The 12275-nt window shown below is 45.1% G+C and overlaps 1 protein-coding gene across 3 annotated transcripts in view; it reads left to right on the forward strand.

Moving 5' to 3' along the window:
* Positions 1-2119: 2119 nt before the first annotated feature.
* The window catches only part of RAMP3 (receptor activity modifying protein 3), a 56849-nt gene continuing 46693 nt past the window's right edge, over positions 2120-12275 (forward strand). Inside the window, exon 1 of one of the 3 annotated variants that reach the window (XR_010069899.1) lies at positions 2120-2635. Coding sequence is in view for 2 of the 3 variants with exons in the window: in XM_063325656.1 (XP_063181726.1) it covers positions 2460-2635 (176 nt within the window). In the remaining variant the exon portion in view is untranslated. The remainder of the gene's footprint in view (positions 2636-12275) is intronic. The other 2 variants (XM_063325656.1, XM_063325655.1) reach the window with 2 other exon arrangements.

The following is a 12275-nucleotide window of genomic DNA, read 5'->3' on the forward strand; positions in this document are numbered from 1 at the left end:
TCCTTGGGAACTTTCCAGACTGAAACAACTACCTGCCTGTCTATTGCGCTTATTCTTTTTTTTTTCAGTCAGTGGCTTATTAGCAGATTTAAATATTCTGAAACAATGCCTGAAGTAATGCGATCGCAGCACTGTCTGCAGGTACCGGAAAAGGGGTTAGTGTGATCTCTGGAGGTTGTATGTTTGGAAATTAGAACAGATTATGGTTTTGAGGTTATTGTTGTTCCATGTTGTCGGGGATGGAATTCAGAGCTTTGCACAGCAAAGGGCATTTACAGCATTTTTTATTTGAGGGTGAATTTAATTTCTACTACTGGTGTAGAGACATGATGCTACTAAGGCAGATTTGCAGAATAAAAAGGTTCGCAGCATAAAAAGCCTTTGTAAAGTAAATTTGTTGGCATTACTGCAACAGCGGGGGAGAGGCAGTCTCAATGAAAACCTTAAAACAGCCAAAGCTGGAACCATCCAGCTGATGGTTCTAACACTGTGACAGTTTTGTTCAGATGCATCCGTGAATCAGACTTATTCATTTTAGATTACATTGCTGAAGATACCACCTGGCATAGCTGGCTTGTGATTCAATACAACGCTCTAAATTAGTGCATTTACCTATAAGTTTTAGCTTTCTTCTACCTCAAAGATCCTCTTTGGACCTTCATACTACCTGCTGCAAGCGTAAAATGCTGAGTTTCTTGCTGAATCTTGATAGCTGGAACCTGTAGCATTCACTTGTAACATTTGTCAGTTTCTCACCTGAAACAGGTTAAGACAAAAAGACAAAAAATGTTGCCTGTATACTGTATATTGTATAATATACTGCATATTGTTTAATGTATAATCATAGAATCATCTAGGTGGGAAGGGACCTTTAAGGACATCGAGTCCAACCATCAGCCTAACACTGCCAAAACCACCACTAAACCGTGTCCCCAAGCACCACGTCTACCCGACTTTTAGTATTGCACAATACATCGTAACACCTCCTGAAGACCAGTCCAAATTCTTGAAAATGCTAAATGCAACTTCAGATATTGCCCGCGAGAGATTTTATGAGGGGAAATCAAGACCTTACTGTTAGGAAGGATGCTATAGCAAGTCTGCAGTGTATGCATCTTCACGCTTGTCACTTCACTGTAGTTCCTTCTGGCAGGGGCAGCTTGCAAACGCTCCTTACGAAGCAGAAGCGGCAGCCCCTCCGCTGAAGGATGATCTCCCTGAGCTATGGTTTATTTATGGTTTATGGTATTTTACAAGATTGGCTTTCAGCTAAGAGGAAAAAAGCGGCACAAAAATGATAGGAGGCTCATTAATAACTGACACACTTAAATGTCTGCAAAGCTATTTCAACACTGGATTCCCTGCCTTCTCGGCGGTTTCCCAAGTTTTCCATTTCCGTCGGCCTAGGTAACAGTGTTTGTGTATTGAGCAGTTTGCTTTTGGAGACACGTGCAATGCGTTAATTCTGCTACTGTGTCGGGGTCCGGCTCTCCAAAAGCGTTTGGAAGCACATTGCTATGCAGGTGTAGGAAGTCAATGGGAACAGCCTGGCTGATGCGTAAAGCACCCTTTGTTCTTGTGTGTGGCATGAAAATCTTTTTGAAATGTAAAGGTTTTACAGTACATTTGACCTTTAACAATGTCAGTGATTTAATGTTCTGCTGAAAGGCAGCTACTGAGCTGGAGTGTCCATGTACCTAGAAACACACTCTGGCTCTTTATTAGTGAGCAGTACTATTATTTTTAGCTAAGAAAAGGCTTCCTTAGCAGCTTCTCGGTCTGGCGTTTCTTGCTGGAGATGCTAATTTCCTCGAGAGAGAGCTCCAGGAACAGAGTCCTTAAATATTGATGAAAATGAGGAGCTGCAGAGAGCTGTACAGGCTCTCTGAACAGAGCCGCGCAGAGACGGAATGGCAACATAAAAATACATTAAGCAGTTCCCTAGAGGTCCTGGCTACCGTGCTCTGGCCCTGCGTGGGGTGAGGGTAGCTCGCTGCCCGCGTTCAGCTCTAAGTGCAAGCCGAACTGAGAGGGCTGCAGGTGGGCTAACGCAGGTGGCCCTCCAGCCCCTCACGCCTTCACCCCTGCCGTGTTGTGACAGGAGGGGAGAGGCTGCTCCGGCTCCCCGGGGCAGGGGACGAGGGGGCAACTCGGGGCCGGACCCTTCCCCGTGGGTCCTTCCCCCTCAGACGCCCACCCGCCCCCGTGGGACGGGAGGGCCATCCCTCCCGCCGAGGTTTCGGAGGGCCCGGAGGGGTGGCTGCCCTCGCGCTCGCGTGCCCACGCGTGCACGCGCACTCGCACGCGCACTCTTCCCGCGCGTGCACACGCCCGCCCCCCGCCCGGCCGGCCGCAGGGTCCGCCCCCCCTCCGACTCCGAAGCACCCCGGGGGCGGGGGAGCTGCTCCCCTCCGCGCCCGCCCCCGCCGCCGCCGCAGCCCGGGGCTGGACGCCGAGGCATGAAGAGGAGCCTCCCCGGCGGGGGGGCTGAGGCGGGCCCGGGCCCTGCGCGGCTGCGGACCGGCCGCCCCATGCGGGCTCCGTCCTGCGCGGCCCCTCGTCGCCGCTGCCGCCCGCGCCGGGATGGAGGCGCCCGGCTGCCTCCGGCGGCGCCTCCCCGTCCTGCTGCTGTGGGGTAAGTGGCGGGGGGGGGCTGGCCGGGGGCGGCCCGGCAGCGTGCGGCGGGGCTCGCCGCTACCGCCCCGGGACGCCGGCGGCTGCCCTCCTCAGGGGCGGCGGGGACCGGCCGAGCATCCTCGCGGCGTGTGCGCGGCCCCCGCGGGCGGCGGTTTGTGCCGGGGCGCGGGGGGTGAAGTTCGGGAGAGGTGTGAGCTCCCCCGTCCCTTTGCAATAGCATCCCTTGGGAAGGGGGGGCTTTCCCCGGGGGGTCCCTCGCGGGCACGGCCGGGGCGCAGGCAGGCAGGGCCCGGCGGGTGGGTCTAGCCGGGCTGCGGGGGGCTGCTTGTTCCCCGGGGCTCTCCGTCCCGAGCAGAGCGGAGGCTCCGCGGCGGGAGCGTTTGGGCAGCGCGGGCCGGGCGCGGCAGCCCAGCATCCCGCCGCCGGGGCGGGGAGGCGGAGGGGGGGGAGCCCCGAAACACGGCACAGGGCGCGCAGCCCTCCAGGGAGAAAAACATCTCGCCAACTTCCAGGCTTTCCGTCTCGTATCCCAAATCCGATGCTGGGGAGGCAGGTTTGGCCGTTGGGGGAGGTTTTCTTTCCGTTGCAGGCGAGGGGTTGATTCGCGTTAAGAGTGGTTGAGTTACGAACAGGCGGTTGTAAAAGTGCGGATACCCTTCAGATCTTTCACTTGCTATAATAGTAACTCTACTGCTAGAAAAACTATTTATTTATTTATTTTTTTCCTTGTCAGGTAGCTTGTTTTATGACTCCCAGATCTAATATGTTGCAGCCGGGTCAAGAGTTGCTGGGAGAAGTCAGTTCTGATCTTCCCTCAATAGTAAACCCAGAGATGTAGTTAATTCCCCACGAGTCACAGATAGGGGAGAAGAAAATCAGGCCTCCTACGTTTAGGAGGTTTATCTGAGGACTTTATAACTTTGTTTGCTAACTTTATGCCCGTTCCCTTTACAAATCTGGTAAACACTGAACATCTTTCTATGAAAAGACCCACAAAGAAGCGGATAGTTGTATTCAGTCGCGTTGTCTTGACCTGTCAAAAGAATGTCATGTCAAATGCATAATTTTTCTGATTCTCTGTGGCTTGAGGACTGCTAATATTTTACCTTAATTGCTCAGATTTTTTGTTATTTCCCAGCTGAAAAGGAATAAAAAAAAATGGCCAACACCTGTCTCGACACGTGAAAGATTTATGCAGTCTTGAACTTAGGGAACGGGGCAGTAATCTTTTTGTATGTGGAGGCATCCTGATGTTTCTGTGAGTTTTACAAAGCAAAATTGCTCACTGGAGATTTATTTTCAGAGAATAAGTGGACTGAGGGACAATGTCCCTGTAGCTCAGAAAGCTACAGAAAGACATTTTTCACCTGAGAGACACAGTTAAATCAATTGTGCTAGACAGTTTTGACTGTTCTAGTTGCTTTCTTAATAACATCAGAAAAATTGATTTTCAAGATATCTGTTTACTGATAATGCATTATTTTATTTGGAATTGGAAAGGATGGATATAATCAAGAACTAATGAAATTAGACTCATTTCCTAATAGAAAAGCCCTGAAAGTTTTATGATCTGAAATTGAGGTTTTTAATAAGGAAAGCCTTAAGTGGTAGAAAACTAAAATTTTTCCTCAAGTAATACAAACACAGTTTTAATATTTATTTGAGAAGGATTTTTACTTGAATTGAATGTGCTTTCCTCCCTTTTTCCTAATGGCTTCTTTTGATTAACCAGAGACCCGTGACCTCCCTCATTAAGGTAAAACTCTTGCCAGGATTCCTCAGGGTTAGCTCTCGCTGAATCCAGTGGGAAGCCTGTCTGGGTGGGGACCGGGGCCGTACTTCTGTAACCTCGGACCACTGCTTGCTGCGTATCTTTCTCTCCAGGGCTCTTGAAACGTTATCACTATGTAGAACCATCTGCTGTGTAGTCCCTCCTTAGTGAGGATGGCAAAAAAGGCAGTCTGTTCACTTGCTGGAAGCTCAGCGATTATAGGAGAAGTTGGAGTGGCTGTGTGTGTGTGGGAGTGTGTGTCTGTATCAGGGGCGAGGAATGTGTGAACTGAGGTACCTGGTACACAGGCACGTCATCGGCACGGTTTCCCCTGTGAAATGCTGATAACATCCAGAATGGGGTTAGATGCAGAGCTGGAAACACCAGCCGTCAGGTGAAATCCTCTGTACTTTGCTTAACAGAGCTGTAGATACTTAGAAGATACCTACTTACTGCAAGATCTAAGCACCTCAGAAATATCAGTGTATTTACCATAATACCAGATTCTTTTATTCTGCTTCTATGCATGGAAACTGAGGCAAGGAGAAACTTGAGGGCTTGACCAAGACTTTTTAACGGACCAAGTAGGTCTTTTAAACAAGTAGTTGCTGTTTCGGTATCCCTGTTCAAACATTTGCTCCTTCATCCTTTACATAACACCTGCATTTCAGTGGTGCTTTTTCTATATGAGTTGAAAGATGCTACCAGAGTAAAGCTGGATATTTTTTTAAATTCTAGAGGGATCTTTCTCAGTATATGTATGTATACCACAGAGAGATACATGGCGTGGTTCTTATCTGGAGCAGTTTAACTGTGCAGATTTCAAAGTCTATAGTTGATCACTTTTCATAATCCTGTTTCTCAGCAGTTAGAGAAGCTTAGGATTTTGGCCAGAGGTGAACAACCAGACAGTTGGAAAGCTGGGAACAGAGCCTGGCTCCAGGCTGCTGTTCTTACTTTCCATTTTAAAGACCATATCTCATCCTGCAAACAATCATGAAAAATCTATGTATTAAAGACTGGATTCTGTAAGGTTCTGAGCTCTCCTTGGGTGGAACGTAGTGTCCCTAACTCCTGGGGAGTGTGGACTCTAATGAGGAAGAAAAACAAGCAGGGGAACAATTTTATTGGGTTAAAATTTGAAAAGCAAATCAAAGTTTTTTCCATTATTTTCCTATGAATATATCATGCTGTTCTGCAGCTGCAAAGGGTGGAACGAAGAAAGGGAAAACCATTGTGGGAGTCCTGAATTTAATAGACCCAGGCGAGCGTGCGTGTAAAATAAACCTTTGGAAGGCAGAACATCTGATTTTGAGGAAGACCAGAGAGTTTTAACAAAAACACTTCTCTACCAAAACGTTGCTTCGCTTTCTAAAGACGCATTTTTCAACAGCAGGCAAACAGGAAGACAGTCAGCAGACCCCGTCAACATCCATCCCGAAAGCAAAGCGCCAAGTGTAAATGCAACCTCTGTTCCAACTTGCTGTTGGATCCAGACGTCCTTCCCACCACCCTTCATCCTTTCTGTGTCTCCTGATCCCTTTCTCGGGAAGGTGTTGCCTTTGCCCTGAGGGCTGCACGGACAGCAGGAGACAGGTTCATCCTCAGCGCGCTTGACAGGGCAAACCGCAGTATGTTCTGTCCCGGCTCAGTTGTCTGTGGTGACTCCAAGTGGACTGCAGGTGGTAGCACAGAGCATCAAATGCCACCTCCAGCTGGCCTGGTCCCAGCAGCCGGGAGGAATGGCACTCAGTGTTTGAAGGTAACTCCAGATTGAAGGTGGGAAGGAAGAAAATGGGCCTTCTGAACCTGATTTACACCCGTGAGGTCCAGTCCTGGAGAACATTTAGCTAATAAACTCTTGTTCTTAAATTAAGATTTTCCTACCTACGTAGTAGGTAGGCTTTTTTAATACCTTTGAGATCTGAGACCTTGGCTTTTAGGTTTGTTTTAGCCAAACCTGTGAAGCAAACTGTCAGAGGCTGCGAACTGAAGCTAGAAATATATACCGAGATAGACAGGTACTGCTATAGGTACAGATACATGCGAAACCACGAGGTTTTAAGGAAAGGGCCTCGAAGGTGACTGGGTCGGCTCAAGGGGAACTCTGGGAGGTTCTGCCTATTAAGTTGTATTTAAACACTGCAGCACCAGCGTTTTTTGTACGGTTTGTTGTTTCAGTTTCTCCCACCTCTCTGCCGATAACAGAGATGATTCACGGCTTGGATTGGAGGCAAACGAATGAAATTCCGGTTTCTCCTACCAAGGAAAGAAATACAGTGAGGGAGTCCTTTACAAAACAACATTTGCTACCATCTGTGTCTTTGCTATTGAAATTATTGCTTAAGAGAGGTGTGAAGAAAACAAACCATGTTCTCATTTAGGGCTCATAAAGAGATTGATTTTCACAAACACAATGAAGTCTGTTTTAATTCACACCTTTTTATTTTAGCAAAAGCTGTTGCGTGAACCGTCTTCTTTCAGAATAGAAGTGTATTATTTTGTGTTTTATGAAAACGGCCTGTGCTTTTTTTCTAAAATAAGAGTCTCTTCACAATGCGGCTTGCGTTGAGATAAACTGGAAAATATAAATGAAAAAAATTTACATTATTTTAATGTGACTGTATATTTAGAACAACCTAAAAAGCTGCCTGAAGAACTTCTGAGTCATTTGGGAAGAAGATGGGTGGATATGAAGAAAAAAAAGGAGAAGGAAAGCAGAATAGGAGAAAGCTGCCTTTTCCACAAGTTTTTAGGCTTGATCTCTGTTCATATGCTGGCCTCCCTGAAACTAGTCTGGAAAGAGGAGGCAGCTTCATTCCTCTCTAAAGGCTTTAAAAGAAAGTGCATTGGTGCTGTTAGAAATGGTCTGAAGGCTAGAGAGCATCCCAGCCTTCGTCTTGAGAGCAGCTTGACGTGACCTACCATGTTGGCTTGGACAAGGGGCATGTGTGCATAACAGCTGGTGGCCTCAATTTATCCTCTGGAATACAGAATTTTGTCTGCGTGAAGCCTGATTTATGGCCTTCTGCAGATGGGGTGTCACTTGCTCCACCTATGCTCCAAGCCAGGCAGACTCTGATCTGAAGAGGACAATGTGATAGGCGCTGCTGGGGCCCTAGCACAGCACCGGGCTGACAAAAGCACATCTTGTTCACATCTAACCAGATTAAGCTGAGTCAGCAAAGGACTATGTAGAAGGCACCGCACCCTACAATACAGCATCTGTCTTATTACTTTCACACCCCAATAAATGTGACTAATTTGCCCTTATTTTGGAGAGCGTGATCTGGGGAAAAATTCTGCAGGCGGTGTGAGAGGAAATACTGTAATTCACATTGGCCACTAATGACTGTCGCTTATGGGAATTCAGAGTTTTGTTTCCAAATGTTGGAAGTGACAGATTTCTTTTGCCTCCCTTTGTGCACAGAGACACTGATGCTAAAGACTTTAATCTTTGGAAAATATTATGGCATTTTTGTTGTCTCAAAATACATGGTTCAGGATTTGACAGGGTGTGCTGTTCTTGGTCTGCCTGGCCCTCTGGCCTATGGTAGAAAGGAAAGAGAGTTCACAGCCATAGGGTATTGCGAACATACTGGGACAGAAATAGCACCCTGTAGATGTCATTCAAGTGCTCATCAATAGGACACACAGCCCAGGTTTCTTCCAAGTCGTAAGCTCTTGGACTTCAGGTTTGGTCTGTAGTCCTCTCTCTTGCTCACCCTCTGCACACAGAAGAATATCTTTGAGGCTGTGAGGAAGGTGTCCTCCTGATGTGGCGGTGCAAAGGCCACAGGAGCGCTTGCAGTCAGTCTCATTGTCTGAAGAGATTCAGCTGTTTCTGGGGTACCCAGACACGTTCGGCACCTTTGGAGTGGAGGGGGCCCTTTGCTCGAAGGGTATCTCATCCTTGGCATCAGAGCTTTGCTGCCCGGTAGCCACATGGGGCTGATTTTCTCTTCACATTTGTTTTTGGCAAGTTGCTGCAAGTCCTTCCACACCCCTTGAGTTCATGAGCTATTCCAGCTTTACTTCTCAAGGATCTCCATATATCAAGAATGTAACTTGTCCAATTGAATATTAGAAGAAATCTCTTTAAATGTATTTAGCAACAGGTGATGAACGCTTACTGTGATAAGGCATTAAGCTTACATGTTCAAGTGAAATAGGAAAAATAAATCTGTTTTGCCTTTCAATTTGGGGACGCTCCAAGCTAATATTTCCATAGAAACATTGATTGTCATACAGTATGTGTGAAATCTCCTCTATTCCTATTTTATTTTTAGAAAAGCAGATCAATATATAGTTTTGTTATAAGCTAAGTACATACTTCAAAATAACTCAAAGTTAGAACTTACTGCATCGTATTAAAAAAATCAAAGAAATCCCCTTCCTTGTTTTCGACCAGTGGACCTAGGCTGGATTCGTGTTCAGGTACGCCAGCCTTTGCCATTAGTTAACGTTGACGCAGAACGTATTTGCAGGGGTACCTTTGGGGTGGGAAGTGTTCTGCCATGAAACACTTTGTGATGCACAATGAAGTATAGGTAGTGTTGCTGGAATAACCATTGGTCCAGTTTCTCTTTAACGATCTCTAGTGTAAACCAGAAACACTAAGAAAGTGTGGAGGAAAGATCAAAGGAGAATTAAGGTCCTCTAAATATTTGTGTTTTCATGTCTCTGCATTTTAAGATTTTTGGAAATGCTCTTTTTCTTGCATTTAATTAAATATTTTTAATAACTTGATGGTGGAATCTCCCTCTGTGTAGTAACATAACATTTTAAGCCTGGTATTTTCAGTGAGTTATAATTAAAGTAGGTTCCGACTCCTCTTTTTCTTACCTTTCCGGTGGGGCGGTACAGAACAGGTAGAATATGCATTACAACACCCTAAGAATGTTTGATCCTATACTGATCTGCTGATGGTTTTGGCTGTTGCATGCTGAGTATGCCTTAGACATATTTGTTGTTTTTTTTTTTTCTTCTCCCAGCTATTTCATACTTTATCAAGCAATGAATTCTAAAAAAAAATTGTCGAAGAAATAAAAAGTGTTGGCAAAAAACATCCAAAATAAACCTTCTGCAAGAAGTGGGGGATTCTTCATCACTTGCAGTCTGGAAATCTACACTGGAAATGTTTATGAAGAGTATCTTGTCATTTGAGTAAACGTTATTGGCTTGGTGCAGAAATTATTGGAAGACTTCTTTGCCTTGTGTTACAAAAGTAGTAGATCCGGATGAACTGAGGGATTCCTTCTGGCCTTGGAGTGCATCACGCCACAGCCTTCTAAAATAAAGATGTTTGTAAGGAAAAGAATTGTTGACACGTGCAAAATTGAGAGGGAGGGAAGTCCTTGTTCTTCCCTGCTCCCCTTTTAACTGATTTCTTGCATGACTGGAAAATCCTGAGGAGGATTTTCCTCAGACTTCAGGGTGAAAAGCAGTTCACCCCAGTATGGGAGCAAAGCCATAGAAAATTTCAGCCGAAGAAGAACCTGTAAGAGACTGTGAAAGCAGTCAGGTTTAGGTAAACTGTTTTGCAGCTTCACTGATGGTGTTTGAATTAAACCCTTATGTTCTATAGATCAATAGAGAATAGGCAATATTGGTCACATTGTGTCTACACGTGCATTTTAGTTCCTGATTTTTGGGCTGAAAGTTCTGAATATGCAATGAAGTAGCTGTATGGAGCTGTATGGAGTGCTATTTTCTGTAAGCCAGGGTGAGTTAAAGCGCATCACTTGCTCCTCAGGGCATCACTAGAGAGTTACAAAAAGGCCCCTGCAGCAGTGCAGGGAGGTTGGTTTTATACAGAACTAAGCAGCCAGCTCTAACACCACCACTTTAATTAAGTCCTGGTTACAAAAGAGAAGTGTTAGCTGAGGAGACAGTCACTCAATAATACAGTTAACTCTGATGGGTTTTTTTTTGAATAGTGGGACACAAATTTTTTTTGCAGCTGGCTTTATGCAGATGTTTATTTGTGTAACCCCCAAAAGGAGCTTTTGCTTTATTCTCAAGTTATTGAAGGCGTTTTTATTATTTATAGGGTGAAAGCTTGAGGAAAAAAGCCTCTGTGAAGAAGGTTTGGATAGTGACCACAATAGGGTGGCTGTGCAGCAGGGGACTCAAAGCTAGGCATCAGCTGTCCCAGAGCTCAAAAATGTGCAGATCTGAAGATCTTCGTAGGAGCCTGCTCTTCAGGGTTGGTCATGTTCACTGTTTCAACCTGGCTCCACAAATAGCGATATGGATGATTTCTTCTGCACTCCCCGGCAATTCTCTTAGCTCAAGAAGAAATATGGTTTAACATTTTTTCATACAGTGTTTACTTCTTTTGGTTTTCCATACTTGTTAACTGGCATATACTTAGCACAATCTTCATTTTCCTATGTAAATGTAAGCACTGCTGATCTGCTGTTGTTGAAATGTCTTTTGGTCTTGGGCTGGTTGAGAAAACAAGGTCAGACACACTACCCTCTTTTTAAATTTTCTTAGTAAGATACTGTCATGAAAGAAAAATAGGACAGAGATTACTAATGGCTGTAAAGAGAACTTTAATTCAAAGATTTTACTGTCTTGTTACATTATGTATGGCTTTGTTACTGTAAGGTTTTTTTGTGGAACACTTACTAGTAAATGCTTTGTTTCTAGTATTTAAAAGGTGTGTAGATGTGGTGCTTAGGGATATGGTTTAGTGGTGAACCTGGCAGTGCTAGATTAACAGTTGGACTTGATAATCTCAAAGGTCTTTTCCAAGCCAAACAATTCTATAATTCTATTACTTATGAATAATTGTAATCAGCTTTCAGTACAGTGTTAATATATGAAGATTGTAGATGGTAGAAGGAAGAAAGAGAAGTTTAAACCTTTCACTGTCACATCCTCTTACTCCTTTAGTGGCACATGCTATTTGAAAAACAAAGCAAAAGAACTGTGTTAAGAAATGTGAAATGGAAGAAAATACAGAAAGTGCAAACTGAGAAGCCCTGGGTTCTGTATGGGCACCTAGATGTGTCCTGCCTTGCTGGTTAGGCAGCATGCTTTACGAGGGGATACCTGGGAATTTGTGCTACTCTGGGGTTCAGTTCTGCTCCTCAGGTCCACTGAGAGTAATGGTTTACTCCAGGATTGGCCTAAGTAATTTCCTATGCCAGTCTGCTGCTGTGCAGTTTCCTATGTGGGTATCTGTCCAGGGAAAATTACGGTGTGCAGGGATTATGCTGCCGTGCCTGGCTGGCGAGGATCTGTTTTCAGTGTTTATTCCTTGGAACAAGGATGCTATTGTGAAGAGCCATGCACACCTACTACGAGCGGGTACATATATAACAGTATAAGTAGACACGTGAAGCTCTGAGATTTTGTTAGTGTGTTATTGCTCTTGTGACTTCTTCATGGCAATATGTCATTTAAAATATTCTGTGATCATGTAGTTGAGTATCCAGAGCTCTGAAGAAAAACAACCCACAACTGAATGGTCAGGCCAGCTTAGTATTTCAGGGTAGATGTAGAGTTCACTGAAAGCATGACTCCACTGAAATTATGTTGATGTAATGAGATAACACGGTATGTAACAGCATTAGGAGTCTGCAAGAGGAGTACATGCAGCGTCAAGAGAAGGTGGATGTGCAGAGTGGGGATTTTTGTTGTCTGGTCAGAAAAGGAAAAAAATATTTTCCCAGGCCTTCTGCGATGGCAGTATCTTGATTTAAATGTTCTACCTGTCAAGGGAAGAAGAGACTTTTAATGTCTTCAAGTATCCCATGGTTTTAAACACTTCCTCAGGAGGGAGTGTGCCGTGACCCTCGTCTGTGAAACCTTCATGGGTCATTTCCCCTTCCCAAGGTTATTTAAAAAAAAAAAA

Source organism: Chroicocephalus ridibundus, chromosome 2 (genome assembly GCF_963924245.1).
Source record: "Chroicocephalus ridibundus chromosome 2, bChrRid1.1, whole genome shotgun sequence".
Taxonomy (NCBI): Eukaryota; Metazoa; Chordata; class Aves; order Charadriiformes; family Laridae; genus Chroicocephalus; species Chroicocephalus ridibundus.